This window comes from Drosophila simulans, chromosome 2L (genome assembly GCF_016746395.2).
Source record: "Drosophila simulans strain w501 chromosome 2L, Prin_Dsim_3.1, whole genome shotgun sequence".
NCBI lineage: Eukaryota > Metazoa > Arthropoda > Insecta > Diptera > Drosophilidae > Drosophila > Drosophila simulans.
This window is the reverse complement of record NC_052520.2, coordinates 2,582,702-2,602,183: the sequence shown is the minus strand read 5'-3', so window position 1 is coordinate 2,602,183 and position 19,482 is coordinate 2,582,702. Positions and strand designations below refer to the sequence as shown.

Sequence of the window (19,482 nt, the reverse complement as noted above, 5' to 3'; positions counted from 1 at the left end):
GCACTTCGTTTCTGTTTGCTAAACAAAAAATATTTGACACACGTCCCGAGCTCCATCTCCATTTGATGTTCAATTTAATCCCGCAAGTCTTAATTAAACACATTTTGCAAACTTAAATTGCTTTTGCAAGTGTGCAGTAAATTCATATCCACAATAGCTTTGTGCAGATAGCCCGGCACAATTAAAGGCCGTATTAATATTTCATTAATACAGACTTCAAGCCGCACTTGCAGCCAAGGCATTTGGGCCAAGAAACTCCCAATTAGTGCTAAACAAATGCCGGCTATACTCGCACACATGTCATTTGTGGCCGCACCGAGCAATTGGAAATATTTTCAATTATATTCGGCCTGCCAGTGGGTCAGTTTTGTGGGCCGGTCTCAAGTGAAATTAGCCAAATTATTGGGGTAAACAGGGCCGAGCCGACAAGTCGTCCTGTTTGCGCTTAAAATTTAATTTCACGCACAATTGAGTTCGTGCATAATTTGGGTCCGGGGTGATAAATTATTGCTATTATTGCACACGGCGGCGGCGGTCTGGGGGCCCACGAGAGGTGTTCCATGGAGCCACAAGCTGACCAGGCCGCAATGCATTGCAGTGGGAGAAGGGAAAGGGGCATTGGTAGGGGTGGGAGCCGCAGGAGCAGGGACATGGGCAAAATAATGACCTGGCCCACGTCCTTGCTGCCGTCAGCCAGCCTCGTTGGCTGCGTTCATTAATTCGCTGCCATAAAAGCCGGCCAGGGGCATATTTTGCCTAGCCAGAATTTGCATACTTCGTGCACTCGGCGAAAAACTAACCAAATAGCTTATAGCTATCGAAGGGAGTGGGAACAACTTGGCATTGCTTTTTTGCAGTGCAAGTGGAGGCAATGAAGTCACAGGAGGCACCTGTTACCGCGTCGCAAGGCTCGAGGCAGCAGCAGGATCCTGGCCAAAACGCCTACAACACATGTCTGCTCATAATTAATGTGTAAATTGTAAAGCTCCGCTCGCCCATTTCCCCACTCCCCCTATTATCCTTGTGCCCCTGCACCCCTTTGCACCGCAGCCATCCTGGTATCCTGGTATCGTGGTATCCTGGAGTGCCCATTCCATTGTGGCCATGTTCAACAGCGAGGGCAACCAGCGCGACAACAACCAGGACTCCGGCTTCCGTGGGGTGTCCTTCCCAGCCCGGTTAATACAAAAACAGCGACGTCAATAAACAACCGCCCCACCAAATGCGTTATGCTCTCGCCGCCGCCGCACAAACTTAATTGCATTCGTGTACGTAGTCCAGGTGGCCCTTTCACCTGGCGACCATCGTCCAAGCCGAATCACATCCACTTATTTATGGGCTCCGCTTGTTTGACTGGGCCAAACAATAGTTGGCCTCGGTTTTTAGAAGCGAGGTTTCTCGCTAATGATTCCCACTGGGGATTACCCGTGCGAAGATTGCCGTTGGCCAAAACAAAACTGTATTGTATTTTCGGATGAGTCACATGTAGTTAGTAGTAGGCACGTTACCCTGATAACGATTTATGCATAAAACAACGCTCGACGTGAGCAGAATATTTAAAGCCATTGTTATTGTTTGAAAATCATCTCACTTTAGGGCATTATTCTCTTACTTTATTAACCAGTACATGTTACTATACTAAGTCAAGTCTAATTACTTAATCACTTCAGAACGCTGATGATTTCATAGGTGAGATCGTTACGATCGCGATACCGATTGCAGTAACTATTCAGAGTGAAGAGGGCATCCAGAGCACTGGGCAGCTCAAAGACCAAGCGGTTTTTCCCACTCCTCACCACTTGCAGGCTGACCACAAGTTCCGGGAGATTCAGTTCCTCAACTAGCGCCTTTTTCAGGCTCTGAAGAGGATCCTCCACTTTCTTGTAGCTGATGAAGATCAGGCGAGCATTGCCAGAGGCGTTGTCCAGTTGGAAGTCAGTGCATTTGGCCAGTTTCAAGTCTCTGGACTGCGATGAGTGTTCATTTGAGTACTGCTGCCAGGGGGGAATGACGTGCTCATCTTCGGTGGGGAACACAAAGTCATTTACGTACGAGGTCTTTGCCCTGGGATCTGCAATTCAGAACAAGTTTTATTTAATCAGCAATTATGCTTATTATGTATCAACTTACAGGCGAAACAACTGCCAAGGCAAATAAGAGCCCACACGCACAGAAATCCCAATATTTGCAGTTTCCTCATTGCGAGAGCAACCTGTTTGCGAGCCGAGATTCCAAATGCTACTGATGTTATCTAGTTTTGTTCTGAGGTTTTTGAGGCAGCTTTTGTTGCTAAACACTCAGTAAATTAGTGAGTTCTCTTATGAGTCGACTGATCGATTGATTCACTCAATCTAACTCAAAGGTGCCAATTGACTTATTGACATATTGCTGGCACTGTATATATACATATAGTACTATATTAAAGAGTAACTTTTTCTGATATCTTTTTGTGTTTTAAGGCCGACTTAACTTTTAAAACACAACCCCTGCCATCTGGATGAGTGTATCTCGCTGTGTGCATGGAATGTGTATTCTTTTCGGAAAAGGGGGCGAAATTGAATTGTCGTGTGCAGCGAAGGACCTTTGTGACACGAGCAGCAGGTCCTGTTCTGTGTTGCCATCGACTTGAAATCCTGCCAGCCATTAGTGAGATTAAAACTATGACTAAAGCCGAGGCCGAGCAAAAGGCTCAGGAGGGCAGGCTTTGAATTTGGCTCGGCTCGGCTTGGCATTGTTTCGACTCGAACAATGGGCGTATCTCTCGCAGTGACGCAGTGCGTACATTGTCCTTCGAAGGACAATTGCTGGGCGGGGGAAAAAGATATGCCGCTCAGCAATGCAAACATGCATAACAATCCAGTTGACACAAATGCAGCCCGTCCATGGAAACTATTCGTTCTAATCCAGAGTCGCCGCCATTGTTCGCTTGGCAGCCATTCACAACTCATTCCTGCCCAGAATGGCCTGCAGAGCAATTTGTTTAATGCCGATGGCGCATCGAATAAAGGATCCATCGGCCAGCGCTGAATCCCCTGACAGCACTGTAATTGACAGCTGATTATGCAATTCATTTGACGGGCACTCATTGCACTCGCCAATGCATTCCAGCAAACTGCAATTAATCATTTCCACGGGCGCGGACAGCGAATTTTAAGCTCCAGGCTGCCCAGGTACCACATCTGTCCGGATAATTAACCCATTAAGCTGATGCCAGTTTGCAATGGAGCACTAAAGTTAAGCCGCCAGGATAATGTTAAAGGCTATAAATAATGCATTTTAAGCTACCATTCAATGTAACATATTGAACTTGAATAGCGCATTCAAATTTGAACTGCAAATATTTCATAAATTTTGAAATACTTCACATTTATTTGTCTTTGTTTCTTCGGCTAAATGTGGTCGATGTCAAGCCATGTAATTAAATTTGAGGCCAAACTCTTTCAACTAACCACAAAAAAGCGTGTTTGAACAGCAGGCACTTGGGAGACTCCTTTATTGTGGTGACCGGAAAAGTTCTCACAGTGAATATTAACAAAAGTACAGTCGGGGTCAACAAAATAGCAACCAGGATCAAAGGGAAAGCATAATATAGCAAATTAAAAATTATTAAAATGCATTTTATGAATGTTACTTTGTTTGTAAAGTGGTACTTGTTTTATATTTTTTATAATAAACCTTTAAGTTGATATTCCATTTAGTTGAGTGTAGTTATATGCCAAGGCTTTTCATTAAATTTCTAGGCTCCTTTGTTGTGGTTTCCTACCGAGACTGCTTTTTACGTTTGTACTTACAGGTTTTCAGTTTGATTTTCCAAAAGATGCTTATGAGTTATGCCGGAAAACTTGGAGCGTTCGGCTGGCTGGAAAACTTGGCAATTTGGCAGCCAGCGAGTGGTACACAGAAAACAATCAAACGGCGCTCATATCTCAAGGCAAAGCGTCAAACTCAGCGGAGTGCCCCAATAAATCCTAGAGCAATAAAGGACATGGCGGGGCATCGGTTCGCTGGGAGAAAGTGGAGCGGCTGCATTGTTTGCTCGGCAATATGGTCACAGCAGTTATATTAAATTCCTACCAAAGGCTTCTCCTTTCTTCGCTGCTCCTTGGCGGGCCAGCTGAAAGGCAATAAAAATCATTTAACAAAGTCAAACAACAATAAAAATTAAACTTTGCCGTCAACGCAGCAAAAGAACGAGGCGGCAGTCAAGCGTAAAAATGCGCCAAAGTACACAGCAGTGGGGCGAAATTAAATAATAAATATAAATATAAATATATCGCGCAGGATGCGAAATGTGAGAGATGCGAGATTTGAGTAGGCGAAACTTTTCGCAAATTAATTTTCAAATCTCTGCGCTCGGCTCATGTGTGTGTGTGTGTGTGTGGCTGTCATTGTGCCAGCGCAACCAGGACACCCAGGACTCTGGATCCAGGACATGGCGATTTATTATGTCATGCCTCGTCAGCCAGAGAAGGATGAAATCCGAGGACGAACAGTACGAACTGGAGGGCATCATCATAAATCAATCCATTTGATGAGCAACACTTGCGGGCGGGGGGGAGTGGGGCTCGGGTGAATTTAATTACACTTAAGCAGCAGGACGAGCCAGGGATCCATCCGGAATCGTCACACATCCGACTTGACCCCGTTTCCACCCCCACTGCCACCCGGCATCCTTCCGTGCCTCCGATTCGGATCTAACCACTTCGATTCGATGCCGTATTCAATGCAATATTCCTAAGTGCTTCTCGGCCTTTCCGTGACTTGACAAAAGGTACGGAAACGTTTGCCTTTGTCGTTAGCCCTATTGGTTTTGATTTGAAAGGCGGCCCTCGACCCGTTGGCCATGTATTTAGAATTTACAGATACCAGTTTGTCTGTTGGCTTATGAAATGGCTTTCCTGCCGAGTTTCGAATTAATTGATATCGGAAAGCTAGTGCAGCTGCATTCTAGTTTTATTTTATAGTTACCTCAAAGTTTGACTTTCCTCAAATGCACTTTGTATACATTATTGCTATTCCTTCGAGCTCACCACTTCGACCATCAGCGTTTTCACATATTTGCAATCATTTTAGCGTAATCGCAGAGCCAATCAAGGAGCTGGCAACGCATTCAGCAGAAATGGAAATTACCAAGTCGCAGGAAAAGCCACATGAACTATGTGCTCGCATTCCAGCTTTCTGCACCTGCAGATGAAACATGTAAAATGCAAACGAGTTTTTTCATCACGCACACCCAAGATTTTCGGGGCGCACTCCTTGCAATTACATTTTTAGGGGAAGTGAATACTTCGCCAAGGGAAACAGTCATTTGCCGGTGGGAAGGGGAATGGGGAAAGGGGAAGGGGGAATGGTGACGTCGATGTGAAAGCCCCAAGTTTGTCATGCGAAAATCATACAAACTCGCTGCTCGTGTGCTCGCGAAAGTAATTGAGGCGGAAATCCCTAATTGGCACCTTCAACTCGGCGACGGCGACAAAAAGAAATCATCTGATTCAGGAGCAGCGCCAGATGAAGGAGAAACGAAAGATGGAAAGATGGAAACTTGCATCTGGAGGAGGGGACGTGGAAAAGCGGGGGAAGGCGCGGAAAAGCCGGCACACGTAGTCGCATGCAAATGGGAAAACTTTGCTCATCAGCGCTCACAAATTGAGTGAAATTATCAGTTCAAGTGAAATTTACACATGCTTGTTGTCGCCTCGCAGCGGCACTTGGAAAAAGATTTCCCAACCAATTTGAATATATTTGGTTAGAATTTTAAATCCAAGAAATATGTTATTAATATTTACTAAAATATTACTTGAAAGAACTAAGAGAATCCCATGAAAAATGGATCGTAAGAATATTATTATGTTTCTTGGAACTTCAATCTACTTCAATTGCATACCCTTTTTTCCAGTGCCTCGAGGTTTTCCGCCGAGGTTTTCCGCCACAGCTGGAGTATGCAAATGCGTCCCACTTTTCCGCCCACAATTCTAATTCCGCTTAGCTGCAAATCCAATTAAACATGCAGCCAGAGCATTGCCAAAAAATAAATAAGGGAAACATGTGTGCGATACTTTCGCACTTTCCGCAGTAGAAGACACCAGGCATCTGGCAGGCGCGTTCCCAGGCAGATTAATGGCCAAGGAGCTGGGTGCCAAGAGCGGCGACATCTGCTAAATGGCAACCACATCCTGCCAAGATCCGGGGAGCACCGAAAACCCAACCAAGTGGCTGCACACATGGCCTTCATAATTCAGCACACTTAATAGAGTCGGTTATGGCCACACTTCATGGTCCTTTAATGGGTTTAGTAATGGCAATGATTAAAAGAGATATGTCTAATTTATTTAGTTATTGTATAAAAAATAGGGAGTTTCTGTCAGTTTGTTCGATTGTATACCAAGTTTGATAATAAAATGTGCGAGAGCATAAAGAGCAACCTCCTTCAAACACATCAATCAGCAATTATATCGCATATTTCCCAGCTCGTGCTCCGCATTTTCCAGCCAGGCCAAAAGCTGTGGAACATTCATGATTCCGGGAATTGCAAAAGGGCAAAATCAAACCTCATTATTGCAGCAGTTGTGGCGAGAACGTACGGAGAAGTTTCCGCCCCGGAACGCCGCCTACTTCAAGGGCACTCCATCCATCCGTCGTATTCACATGGCGTATACGCAATATAAATACGTAATTGCATGAAACACCATGGAAAACGGGAGGGGCAATGATCAACTGGCAGTCAGCCGAAAGATGAAAGCCGAGTCCCGAAAACCAAAGGCATCGAGGCACAAAAGAGCAAAGCACCAAAGGAGCAGGATGAGCATGAGGAGCAGCAGGAGTTGGTGGTGGTTTCCACCAGGGCAGAGGAGCTCATCAACTAAATGCAAAGTTCTTGCAGGCAGGCTGCAGAACAAGAATAATTGACGACGACATGGCGATGGATAATGAGGCGACTCCCCATCCTGCACACACGCAGGATATGACAGCGAAAGGCTGGCGACTCCTTGCAGCACTATAATCCTGCGGAAACACTTGAAAATGATGGATGAAAATTATCGCTTTGTGCAACGCATGCAAATGTGCAAAATTACTTTCACATGATTAATGCTCCACCGGAGGGCAGAGGCTGCTCCAGCTCCAGCACCATCTCCAGCTCCACCATCATCATCATCACTCCATAATTAATCGCGCCCAGTCGAAAGGCGGCAAAAGAAAGCCAGAAAGCAGACAATGGCTGAACTTCATTTGAAATTCATATTTTAAGTATTCGTCAGTCAATTAGAGAGCCAAGGACCCTGACACCGAATTTGCATTCAGCCGTGAAATTATCAAATTAATATTCCGGCCCCGAGAAGGGGGCGTGGCCCATCCCCATCACCCCCGCCCGTCTTTCGCAATAACTGTCAACTCAAACTCAAGAAGTTTGCCACGCCGCACATTTCGGCAAGTTGTCAAGCCAGAGATACGAAAGTTCCCCGGTCCAACAATGCCAATTTGATGGGGGAAATTTTGAAATATTTATACACACTCAAAAACACAGACACACACAGATACTGCAGAGGTGTGCTGGCAAAGTTGCTGGCCAAATTTGTTAATTGGAAGCCGAAAGTTTATCTATGAAAATGCTAAAGAAGCCCACTTGCAGTGCGAAAAATGCCAAAATGTATAATAATGGGGCAAGAAATGAGATTAGTCAGGATCCCAAACTTGAATGATCAAAGTTTCATGGATGGCCGAACTAATTTTGAAGTGAAATGATTAAAATTTGCAACTATTATAATTGATATTACCATCCTGTGATCGGAACAATAATGTCAAATAAATTGATACTTCACTGCGGTTCTAAATAAGCCATCTTAAATCATCCCAAGTATATTCAAATCGCTTGGAAGCCATTAAAGAGATAAGCGAGCATTGCAAAATGATATCAGCCAACTCGTAACAATTTTCATTGTCATTTTCAATTGGGAGCAGCCAGGAGGAGCTGGCAAACAACAATGGGAACTGTTATCAAATAGGACAGATGATGCAAACGTGAGTGGGGGCGTCTGTGCACATGGATGTGGTGCATACATATGTACGTCCAATATTCTGGTCCATTTGGGCCAGGCCACTATCGAAATTTGAATGCTTAGTGTACCGGGCGACAAGCATCCTCGAACATTGAAATAAACCGATAAAAACGACAGATGAGCCCGGCATTTCGCCCACAGTGCAAGCCAGGCAATCGAGTGTGGTCGAGAAATAGTCGGGTAGCCCCCTTTTTGGTTTGGGGCACTGCTCCCCCGCTCTCCAATTCTTATAACAACCGGGGAAGTCCCCATTCCAACCGCCCATGCAAATCTCGAGCACTTGAGGCTGGGCCCCAGATTATCCCTTTTCCCTTTTTGGGCCACGTGGTCTGACCACTTGGCTGCTGCTCCAACTTTAAGGTTTCTTCGTTCTTTCAGGGGTATTGCAACTTTAAATAGGTCTTTATTTCATTAACAATAAGAATAGAAGTATAATAATATATACATACAATGCTATATTTTTATTTTCACTATTATGTCTGAAAGGGTATTCAAAAATGCGCCTAATCTGGGCAGTTTTTCAATTTAGTTAAATACGATGAATATATTGCGATTCTGTCGACTTTGGTCGATTGCGGTGTGTAAGTTTTTAGATTGGTTTTTAAGGACTCTTTTGTTTGGCCCATATGAATACAATTTGCTCATGTGCATCTAAAATAAGAAAAAGGAAATATATGAACCAAAAAATTAAGAAAAAGAATTAAACGCTGACATTCATTTTTTGTAGCTATTAGGTGAATTAAAGTAATGTAATAAAAACATACCTTTCATTATTTATGTAAATATATACGCACCTAACGGGCAAAATTGGAAACACTTACAATTAAAATTTGACGCGCTGATAAAGCTGCCCCTTTGGAATAGATTGGCAGCACTCTCGCACAGGGTGGCAGCCTCGTCGATAGCAGCAAAGTCCAGTCACCAAGTTCCGCCGGTGTGGCAGCGCCGCCAACAGAGCAGTCTAAATTCGCTGTGCAACACTGACGCATTGCAAAAATAATTTCGGTGCTCGCGTCAATCAGAAAAAGCCGAAAAGAACGGCCTTAATGTGCGCGTATTAAACGCCAGACGAGTGGAACGCGACCAAAGGAACCCAGCACACACACACACCCAGAATGGAGGCCCTCATCCCGGTCATCAACAAGCTGCAGGACGTCTTCAACACCGTGGGCTCCGACTCCATCCAATTGCCCCAAATTGTTGTTCTCGGCAGTCAGGTAAATGCAAACTGCGAGGTGCCCAGAAATCCGCAACCCAAAACCATAAATACCCGTGCTCCGTAAAAGGAGTGCCGCTGAGAACCGGAATATAACTGAAGTCCCAACTCTCGCGCTTTTCCAGTGACCGCAAAATTATATAACTGAGTGCGTTTGCCGGCATTTTAGTTGTGTTTTCAGTTTGTAGCAACATTTCGGGCAGCTTTCGCTCTTCGCGGCGTCCCCATTGTTTATATAATTATTTTTGACACTGCTCCCCGCCGCCATGGAAAATCAATATCCCACAGTATTATACAAAAAAGAGCAAAAACAGCTGCTGATGTGACACATTCCCCCACGAACACACTGCAAAAAACAAACGTACACATGTGTGACTTCGATAGTTGTGTCTGTATGTATGCATGTTTTGATCGCTGGCTTAACTGCACTTTGATTCACGCTCTGGAATTAATTCAGTATGACTAAATGCTCGCGCAACTCATTGATACCGAGTACAGTGGAGCTCCAATATGTTGAATCTGTACCATTTCTTGCCTTTCATTTGCTTTTCTGTTGCAAAGACTCAAGTCAAAAGTATAGTGAGTTGGTGATTTCTCGGGTTTGAGAAATTTGCAATCACAGAATGGCTCCCATTGCCAGATAAGAATAGTTAATCTGCGGTTTTCCAAGTGTTTCCTTGCTGCAAACGCTTGGAAGCTTCCTTATCAGGTCATCGTCTTTTATCAGTCGTCGTTTTAACTCCCAGTAATACATTCATTTCCCCTTTTTCCAGAGCTCCGGCAAAAGTTCGGTGATTGAGAGCGTGGTTGGAAGATCCTTTCTTCCCCGAGGAACGGGCATTGTGACCCGTCGCCCACTGGTGCTCCAGCTGATCTACAGCCCACTCGATGATCGCGAGAATCGCTCGGCGGAAAATGGTGAGTTGAGGCGTCAGAAGTTCGAGAAATCCAATTCAATCCAATCCTTAGGTACGTCCAATGCCGAGGAGTGGGGTCGTTTCCTGCACACCAAGAAGTGCTTCACGGACTTTGACGAAATCCGCAAGGAGATCGAAAACGAAACGGAGCGGGCGGCGGGCAACAACAAGGGCATCTGCCCGGAGCCCATCAACCTGAAGATATTCTCGACGCACGTGGTCAACCTAACGCTGGTGGATCTGCCCGGCATCACCAAGGTGCCGGTGGGCGATCAGCCGGAGGATATCGAGGCGCAGATCAAAGAATTGGTGCTCAAGTACATTGAGAACCCGAACTCCATCATTTTGGCTGTGACGGCCGCAAACACGGATATGGCCACCAGTGAGGCACTCAAGCTGGCCAAGGACGTGGACCCCGATGGCCGGCGCACTCTGGCCGTGGTCACTAAACTGGATCTCATGGACGCCGGCACCGATGCCATCGACATCCTGTGCGGCCGGGTCATTCCCGTCAAGCTGGGCATCATCGGCGTGATGAATCGCTCGCAGAAGGACATCATGGACCAAAAGCACATCGACGATCAGATGAAGGACGAGGCCGCCTTCCTGCAGCGCAAGTATCCCACTCTTGCCACGCGCAACGGCACGCCCTACTTGGCCAAGACCCTCAACCGGCTCCTGATGCACCACATCCGGGACTGCCTGCCAGATCTTAAGGTGAGTCTAGTCTATACTGACTGCACATCGTCTCAGTCTAAAACTTCAAAGAATTTTTAACAAATCTTAAATATAAACTATTGAAAATGTAGAAAAATGAAACAAAAGACAACTTTTGTCACTTGGCACTCGATTATGGTATAATCGATCTTTATATTTGTCTATGATAAAGCAAGAACAGATTAATGGCAGATAAGGTTAGAGTAGCAAGCTGAATTCAAGAGAATGACTTCCCATATTCTTGCAGACTCGCGTCAACATCATGGCCACGCAATTCCAATCGCTGCTGAACTCCTATGGCGAGGATGTCTCCGACAAGAGCCAGACCCTGCTGCAGATCATCACGAAGTTCTCCAGCGCCTACTGCTGCACCATTGAGGGCACGGCCAGGAATATCGAGACCACCGAGCTGTGCGGCGGTGCCCGGATGGGCTACATTTTCCACGAGACCTTCGGTCGCACCCTGGACTCCATTCACCCGCTGGCGGGTCTGAGCAAGATGGACATACTGACAGCCATCCGGAATGCCACCGGTCCACGCCCGGCCCTATTCGTACCGGAGGTCTCGTTCGAGCTGTTGGTGAAGCGCCAGATTCGCCGCCTGGAGGAGCCCTCCCTGCGCTGCGTGGAACTCATTCACGAGGAGATGCAGCGCATTGTTCAGCATTGTGGCAACGAAGTGCAGCAGGAGATGCTGCGGTATGTGAACTAATAATAGCTGAATGTCATTTGTTTTCACCCATTTCCCCTACAGCTTCCCCAAACTGCACGAGAAGATTGTGGACGTGGTCACCCAGCTGCTGCGTCGCCGTCTGCCGCACACCAACGTGATGGTGGAGAACATTGTGGCCATCGAACTGGCCTACATCAACACCAAGCACCCCGACTTCCACAAGGATGCCGCCTTGGTGCCCAGTCTGCTGAAAACGGACAGCGATCCCTACTCACAGATAAATCTAGGCCAGCGGCGGGCCAACACACCGCGCAACCACATGTCGCCTCAGATTTCGTCGCACAGTGCAGGTTCACAGCAGCCGCAGCAGCAGCCGCCGCAGTCGAGTTCCTCACAGCAGCAATATAGCCAAGTGCATGAGCAGGTGCCAGCAGAGTCTGCCTTTATGTATGCAACCTATGTAACCCATTTTCGTTTTACGCTCTAGAACCACGTCGGCGAGAACTCGACGCCTTCGATGGCCAGCACATGGCTGTCGAACATTTTACCGCCGGCACCAACGCGTCCGGACAGCATTGAGAACTCGACCAACAACACTCCGGTTCACAATAACATCGTGAGTCCAGTGAAGCCGGTCAATCTGCTGCCCGATGTGCCGGCCAACCACAATCCACGTCGCCTCACTGACAAGGAGCAGAAGGATTGCGATGTCATCGGTGGGTTGCAGTTAACTCGGGCAACTTGAAGACCTAACTCAATCTGACTCTTCTTTTTTTAGAACACCTGATCAAATCGTATTTCTACATTGTGCGCAAATCCATACAAGACTCGGTTCCAAAGGCCATCATGCATTTCTTGGTTAACTACGTTAAGGACAACTTGCAGAGCGAACTGGTTACCCATCTGTATAAGTCGGATAAGGCTGAAACCCTGCTGAACGAGTCCGATCACATTGCAGTGCGCCGAAAAGAGGCGGCAGACATGTTGAAGGTGCGCTTGGCTAGCTCATACTCAGCTTGACATCGTTTTTAACTCGCTTTTGATTTCAGGCACTGACGCGGGCGAATCACATCATCAGCGAAATCCGCGAGACCCACATGTGGTAGGCTGGCCAGCGATTGGAGCAACACGTTTCGACTTAATAATCCCCGCATATAAGCAACATAAAAACTATTTATTGAAGACGCGTTCGTAGAGAACGAACTCCTTTGTTAAATGTTCCCCCTACCGAGCACTGAAATATCATCAAATTGCATGCGACTCCCAAATTCTGGGCCTTTCATTTAGCCTACTCGCATTTCTATTCGCCTGGCATTTGTCTATCATCGAGCCTCGCCGCTTTTTAAATTAATAAGAAGTTGTAGACGCCGTGATTGGTTCGATTAGGTTACTCAAAGCACTTATTACACATTGAATAGTCAAATAAAGCAGAAAAGGTTGATTCAAACATAGTAGTAGATGTGTTTTCTGTCACGGCAGCTAAAGGTTTACCAAGGCAACGTCATCATGTTGAATGATACGCCTGGAATTTCGATTAGATAAGCCATTATGTTCGTAAAGTTGCTAGGCTCAGTCTGAAGATTGATTTGAGTTTCAATCAGATAGGAGTTGAATCTTCCTGAGCTTTGAGATGCGTAGCAAATGCTTAGCCTTACCAAAAACAAAATGTTTCTTACATATTATGTTACATGTAGGTGTGGCTTGAGTGAACTAGAAGTACGTTCGTTCCCCTGATTCAAATCACTGCCACTCACCTTTCGTAATAAAAACTTTAATACTTGGATACCAGTTATAATCTAATTTGGAAAACGTCATTTGTATTGCGGCAAAGAAACAGAAGTGGGTTCCAGCTGGGGCGTGGCAAATCCCGAAGATAAGGATGTGGTGTCCAGTGCTCCAATCCTGTGTTGATTAAATGCTCCGCGATGCGTATGAATCGGTTTTTGGGGCAGGGAACAGTTGGGATAGTGACTCTATGACCGCCTTTGGCTGTGCTGATCTCCTCTAGGCGCGATTTGTGTCGGACAGCACCCGGACAATGCAGCCCACTCCTCCCTTGGCGAAGGCCTTCTCATGCCACTGCAGCAGGTGGCCACTGGAGCCCTCCGAGGGGATCTCGAATCCCCGATATATGTACTTCATCAGCACGTCTATTAGGTCGTTCTGATCCAAGGTGTCGATGGCTTGGTCCATTTGCGTCGACTTGATGGACAGCAGCACCCGCAGCGTGATGTTCAGGGCGTGGTCCTGAAATTCAAGGATTAGCTTTATAGGGTTCTCGATACGAATAGGTGTGGCTACCCACCTTCACATTCTGGTTCTTGCAGCGCAGCGGGGCATTCTGCAGCGCACTCAGGAGCGCCTCCACGGATTTTCCCTGCGTCAGCAGCGTCGTAATCTCGCTCTCATCCGGACCGGCTGCCGCGCTGTCCACGCCGTCATCCTCCCGGAAGTTGTCCTCGTTGTACTGGTCCACATCGATCTTGCGGAACGCGTTGCTGGACGTGTTTTTGGCCATGTTTTCGCTCGAATCCCACCACTTTTCTCCACAAAAATATGAATCACAAAATCCGGCAAGGCAAAACAGATGTGTGGCAGTGTGGCCGAACCTCAGAAAATACTAGCTGCAGTATTATTACCAATGCAACAATAATCACAGGATACATCCAAGCAACAAAACAATCACTTATCTGAGCAAATAAAATTCTAATAAACTGGAACTGACTTAAATAATATTTTGAAAGTAGTTTTCAACCAATCTTGTTAAATTTGTACTTCAAAAAATATAATTGACAGCTTAGTATTAATTTTGTTACTTACTGTTCTGCAGTATTTCTAGTTGTTGGTTTTTTCCTATCCTGGCCACACTGCAGATTGACTTTGTTTTTGTTTCAAGTGAGTCCAAGAAAATCGAAATTATTTACGTTTAATACATTTCTGGGTTTTCCCGGCAGCATGGCAAAGTTTTTGGGCATCAACCGGCTGACCAAGCTGTTCCAGATCGTCCGCGAAGCCGGAGGACTGAAGCAAGCGTACCTGAAGCTCTATAGGTGAGTCTCGATCTTATATAAGATTGTTCCAATCCTGAAAACCGCATATGCGCTATTTTCCAGGAACGATGATCTGAAGATCGGAACTCTGGTGGGCATCGACAAGTACGGCAACAAGTACTTCGAGAACCCGTACTACTTCTACGGCCGCAACCGCTGGATCGAGTTCGCACCCCACGTCAATATGGACTACGATGGCTCCATGATTCCCGCCGAGTGGTACGGCTGGATGCACTACAAGGTGGGTTTTAACTATATCTTGTCGCACATGTCATGACCTTTTCCATTATAGACCGATCTGCCTCCCATTCGCGATGGATGCCGCCCCAAGCACAAGTGGATAGCGGACCACAGCGAGAATCTTTCCGGCACCAAGGGTAACTATGCACTATTGCCACTAAGCAATCCCCCTAATTCAATCCTGATCTTGCAGAGGCCTACTACCCCTACTCCACAACACCCAACAAAGTGGAGGCCTGGGATCCCAAGGCGAAGAAACAGTAGTGTGGCATAGCTTATAATTATTTTTAAATTCAAGTGCAAATGGCTGCGAGTTAATAAATCCAATTTCGTTGACTCGACACTCGAAGAAGAATTGAGGCAATGGATATGCTACATGTCTTTGGCGATGAAAGTGAAGTACCTCAAACTATTCCCAAATAATTCAGCTATTGATTACCGCTTTGGTTTCTTCTTGTCTTTATTCAATCACAGCTAGATTATATAAATTTACTTTTACTTTTAGCAGGACCTACTACGAATATATACAATAGCTTTCTGCGCCTTCGTGGCGCGTCGTTGAGAAGTGCTTAGGCTTATTCATAGCTGGATTAGATCTAGCCAATAGTTGTCCACTCCATGTTAATACTCCTCCTTGATGGCGACCTTCTGGGCCTTCTTGGCCCGCCTCTTGTACTTCTTGGCGGTATCCGCGCACTTGGTGGTGATGGTGGCCCGAATCACCCGCTCCTTGCCGCCCGTCCGGTTTCTCACACAGACCACAATGTCGTCCACCTTGCGCTGGTCCAACTGGAGCTTCGGCGGTCTTTCGCGGCCGTAGAATGCGGGCGATGGCTTGCCGGTCAGCGTGTGGGTGGCCAACTCATCGCTGCTGAAGACAACGCAGAGGAGACACCTCGTGGCCACCGGGGCATTGGTCCAGAAGACCTCGCCGTACTGATGCGCTGTGATCTGGGTGCCATTGGGTCCCAGTACGTACACCGCACTGCCGTCCTCCTTTTGCACTCGGTGCGGGTACTGCACCAGAGTGTCCTTCTCGTCCTTTTCGGAGGCAGTATCTGGGATGTGCGATTCCGACGAACTGGTGGACATGTGGCGCGGTCTCTTGGAGGGCGGCGCGGGCACATCCTCGGCATCGTTGTCGTACCGCTGATTGAGGGTCTTCAGCATGGAAGTGAGACGCCCGAAGAGTTGTTCGTAGTGGTGCTGGCTCTTCTGGATTTTGCCCACCTGCTGCTTAAAGGATTCCTCCGGGCGAGGCAGTGGCTCCACCCGCGTTTCGATGTTCTTAATGCCCCCGGAATCGGTGGCTACAGCCACCAACTGGGCATTGATGACGCGTCGCTTGGGCGGAGAGCTTCGGCGGACAGGCACTGCCTTGACGGGAACTGGCTTAACTGGATGGTTGACTATTATGGGAGGCGGCATTTGGATCTGCAGCTGACCCAGGGGCTTCAGGGTCCGCTGGCGCATCATGGTCTGCTGGGCAGCCACCTCGTAGTTGATGTAGTTCTCGATGTCCATCTCCTCCTGCTTCATTATGGGCCGCGAGAGCAGGCGGTAGTAGTAGGGCACGAAGTTCGGGGCGAACTGGCTCAGATAGTGGTGATATGGGTGGGAGTACTGGACGCTGGGCAGGATCGCAGTCTGCGGGTGAAAGTAGTGCGGCTCCGTTCTGCGAACGACTGACATGCTGAACTCCGGAGCCTCGCTATTTGTAAGGTTAGGACTCGAGTCCTGATCGTACGGGCGAAATCCGCCGGCCATTTGCAAGCGGATCTTGGCAACAGGTAAAGGCAAAAAGGTTTATTTCTGGCAAAAAGTGCAGCTGCGTCGGCTTCCTTGGCTTATTTTGCGAATTATTCGTTGGGCAAATCGGTGTTTTATGGCCCGGCTTAACAGTTATTGTTCCTTGCGCCAGATACCTGAAAATACCGGAAAATCCGAAAATCTTAATCTTGCAGGGCTGCCAAGGTCGCCGAGTAAAGATAATTTGCATTCGATAATTGGAAGGAGAGTCTAAAATATTTGTCTTTATATTTACTCAGAAGTCTTAAAACTAGTTAAAAGTGTATGGAAATGTAGTAGTAACATAATTAAAATATCTTGTGCTCCTGATTAGCGCTTTCTGAAGGCTAGTCTTAAATACGTCATACTCGTGCATGTTTTAAAATTAAAAAAGATACGGCTTGAAATTTTAAAGACAAGTACCATATATGTATGTATTTTATCCACATTCAAAATGCATTACAATGGAGGGAATTCCAGTAGACTTACCCTTAAATAGGTATCCCTTCTAAAATGGAATTTAAGGGTGTTTTTTTCCGATCAGAGAGCATTTGAGCGAAGAATTATATTCCAAAAGGATCTCATGTATTGGGAGGGTTCCCAATACATTCAAATTGCAATGGATTACATGCAGTCCGGGTCCTGAAAACCGGTTTTTTTTTACAAAACCCAACTATTGTCTTTTTTGGTTCTTGGAACTGTGGAAAGAATTCTTACACATACCTTTGTTACATTTACCTTTTTCTCATATTTTCTGACCTTCACCAAACTGCAGAATTACCAAACGGATATTCTGAAAAAAAAAGTTTACGAATATTGCAAACAATAATTAAGTAAACTTTATAAAATGAATTTAAGAATAAAAAAAAACCGTTTTTGAATTATTAATTTATTGAATACGTTTCCAATAAAGTGTAAAGTAATTTTTTACAGATGAGCCGGATTTTTTAAAATAGCATATTACTTGAAATTAAAGTATTCTAAACCCCCGTGACTTGCAACCGATAGTTTCATTTCACAGCCCTAGGTGTCAACCCTGTCCATGAAAGAGAGAGCAAGAGCAGCATTCTTCGCAATAATTTATAATAATAATTTAACTGGTTCCCGCGCAAACCTCAAATCCCATGCGAAAAAGGAAAAGACAGCTGGACTTGGACTAGTTGGGAAATAGACGGGGTCCTGGAACAGAAAGAGGAACAGGATATCGGCTACCTGGAAGGCACACGCACACACGCGCAGTGGCAGGCGCTCTCTTCCCTGTATATGCGTGCGCATGTGTGCGTGCAGGTAGGAATGCAACCACTTTTCGCATTCTGCCGCCAATTTTCAGTTGACGCAGATCCTTTGAGGATTGAACATGGAAAACGTGAGTAGCTGCAGGATGTCTCCTACCGAATATGTTGATCAAGAGTTTGTCCCATCGAATTGCAGCAATATCAGCGCATAGTCAGCGCCACTCCACGCGAGGATTCGCAGGGAGGGAGGAGCAAGCCCTTGTTTTTGAATGCCTGGACGCAGACTTCTAGCGTGGACTTCGAGGTGCTTCGCAGCATCTCCGCGCCGGACCCGCAAGTGGAGGTCGAGAACAGGGCGCTCCGCGATAAGGTCCGCTTCTTGGAGGCCAAACTGCAGCAGCACACGGATCTGCTGTCCCAGATTCATGCCACATCCGCCAGGATGCAACAGGCATCCTCCCTGCTGGTAGAAAGTAGGCCACCCACGCCGCCCGCGGTCCATAGCCACCAAATCCTCACGCCACCGAGTTCGGAGATATGTGCGCCCGCGCAGAATCCCCAGATTCTGGACTACAAGATCATCTCGGCACCCGACGATGCGGATGCCATCGAGATTCGCCTGGCGGCGGAGAGTCTGAACAGCCTGAGCACCTCTGCGGACTCAGATCGCCTGGAGATTTGCCTGGGCGACGAGAACCAGCAGCAGAGCAATCACCACAATTCCCAGCAGCAGTACAGGGCCAGCAACGGCATAAAGAGGAATGGTTCCTCCGAGTCCTCCGACACTCCACTACAGTTCATCAAACGCCGCAAGCTGCAGGAGATTCAGTTGCAGGAAGAAGTCACGCGGCCGAACCTAAAACTACCAGCCAAACCTCAAGTCAAAATCCGTAATGGCAGTCTTACCGATCTCAACAAGGGCCAACAGCAGAACATGGACAACGTGATGGTGTCCATTGGCCCGAACAACACCTGTGTGCCCGCCAGTGTCTTCGAGAACATCAACTGGACGGTGTGCTCGCTGGCCACCCGGAAACTACTGGTTTCGATCTTCGACCGGGAAACTCTGGCCACCCATTCGATGACGGGCAAGCCGTCGCCCGCCTTCAAGGATCAGGACAAGCCGCTCAAGCGAATGCTCGATCCTAGGAAGATCCAGGACATCATATTCGCAGTGACGCACAAGTGTAATGCCAGCGAGAAGGAGGTGCGCAATGCCATCACCACCAAGTGCGCCGACGAGAACAAGATGATGAAGATCCAGAACGTCAAGCGACGAAGCAGTGGCGTCAACCACGAAAAGGAGAACATTATTTAGATGTACTAGTAGAAATTTGTTAGCACTTAATCATTAATGACTTAGAATAGCACCAAAAACGGCTGTATTGCCCGCACAAACTTACAATCCGTAGATAGTAGAGCACTACATTGAACTAACGTGTAGCAGATTTTTAAAGATCTCGAAGATGATTTTACCAATCCGAACCAAAAGTAATTGTGGTTTTATTTACATTTCAGGGGTTGTGCAGGGTAGATAAGGGTGTCTGCCTAAAGCCTTCATTCTTTAAAAAGTTAAAAAGAGTAAAAGTCCC

The 19,482-nt window shown here is 46.7% G+C and overlaps 6 protein-coding genes across 7 annotated transcripts; 3 read left to right on the top strand and 3 right to left on the bottom strand.

Moving 5' to 3' along the window:
* Positions 1–1,591: 1,591 nt before the first annotated feature.
* On the bottom strand, positions 1,592–2,291 carry LOC6730737. Its single transcript, XM_016179434.3, has 2 exons — positions 2,131–2,291; positions 1,592–2,071 (listed from the first exon to the last, which is right to left on the bottom strand). The coding sequence occupies exons 1-2, from the start codon at positions 2,198–2,200 to the stop codon at positions 1,662–1,664; spliced, it is 480 nt and encodes a 159-aa protein (XP_016023158.1). The 5' UTR covers positions 2,201–2,291; the 3' UTR covers positions 1,592–1,661.
* A 6,691-nt stretch (positions 2,292–8,982) lies between these two features.
* Positions 8,983–13,028, top strand: LOC6730736 (dynamin-1-like protein). Of its 2 annotated transcripts, XM_002077868.4 has the most exons (8): positions 8,983–9,271; positions 10,044–10,188; positions 10,240–10,904; positions 11,152–11,603; positions 11,659–12,001; positions 12,065–12,293; positions 12,356–12,567; positions 12,627–13,028. In XM_002077868.4, the coding sequence occupies exons 1-8, from the start codon at positions 9,170–9,172 to the stop codon at positions 12,681–12,683; spliced, it is 2,205 nt and encodes a 734-aa protein (XP_002077904.1). In that variant the 5' UTR covers positions 8,983–9,169; the 3' UTR covers positions 12,684–13,028. The 2 variants fall into 2 exon arrangements, with proteins under 2 accessions (XP_002077904.1, XP_016023157.1); XM_016179145.3 differs by lacking the exons at positions 8,983–9,271; positions 10,044–10,188; positions 10,240–10,904 and adding an exon at positions 11,075–11,101.
* A 299-nt stretch (positions 13,029–13,327) lies between these two features.
* LOC6730735 (actin-related protein 2/3 complex subunit 5) lies at positions 13,328–14,246 on the bottom strand. The gene is made up of 2 exons (XM_002077867.4): positions 13,883–14,246; positions 13,328–13,824 (listed from the first exon to the last, which is right to left on the bottom strand). Exons 1-2 carry the CDS (start codon positions 14,093–14,095, stop codon positions 13,582–13,584), a joined length of 456 nt encoding a protein of 151 aa, XP_002077903.1. The 5' UTR covers positions 14,096–14,246; the 3' UTR covers positions 13,328–13,581.
* A 90-nt stretch (positions 14,247–14,336) lies between these two features.
* LOC6730734 (probable NADH dehydrogenase [ubiquinone] 1 alpha subcomplex subunit 12) lies at positions 14,337–15,203 on the top strand. The gene is made up of 5 exons (XM_016179146.3): positions 14,337–14,472; positions 14,532–14,627; positions 14,691–14,868; positions 14,920–15,004; positions 15,061–15,203. Exons 2-5 carry the CDS (start codon positions 14,533–14,535, stop codon positions 15,129–15,131), a joined length of 429 nt encoding a protein of 142 aa, XP_016023156.1. The 5' UTR covers positions 14,337–14,472; position 14,532; the 3' UTR covers positions 15,132–15,203.
* Positions 15,204–15,302: 99 nt separating this feature from the next.
* On the bottom strand, positions 15,303–16,858 carry LOC6730733 (early boundary activity protein 2). Its single transcript, XM_002077865.4, has one exon. It carries the CDS (start codon positions 16,632–16,634, stop codon positions 15,489–15,491), a length of 1,146 nt encoding a protein of 381 aa, XP_002077901.1. The 5' UTR covers positions 16,635–16,858; the 3' UTR covers positions 15,303–15,488.
* Positions 16,859–17,679: 821 nt separating this feature from the next.
* On the top strand, positions 17,680–19,381 carry LOC6730732 (protein insensitive). The gene is made up of 2 exons (XM_002077864.3): positions 17,680–18,021; positions 18,087–19,381. Exons 1-2 carry the CDS (start codon positions 18,013–18,015, stop codon positions 19,206–19,208), a joined length of 1,131 nt encoding a protein of 376 aa, XP_002077900.1. The 5' UTR covers positions 17,680–18,012; the 3' UTR covers positions 19,209–19,381.
* Positions 19,382–19,482: the final 101 nt, after the last annotated feature.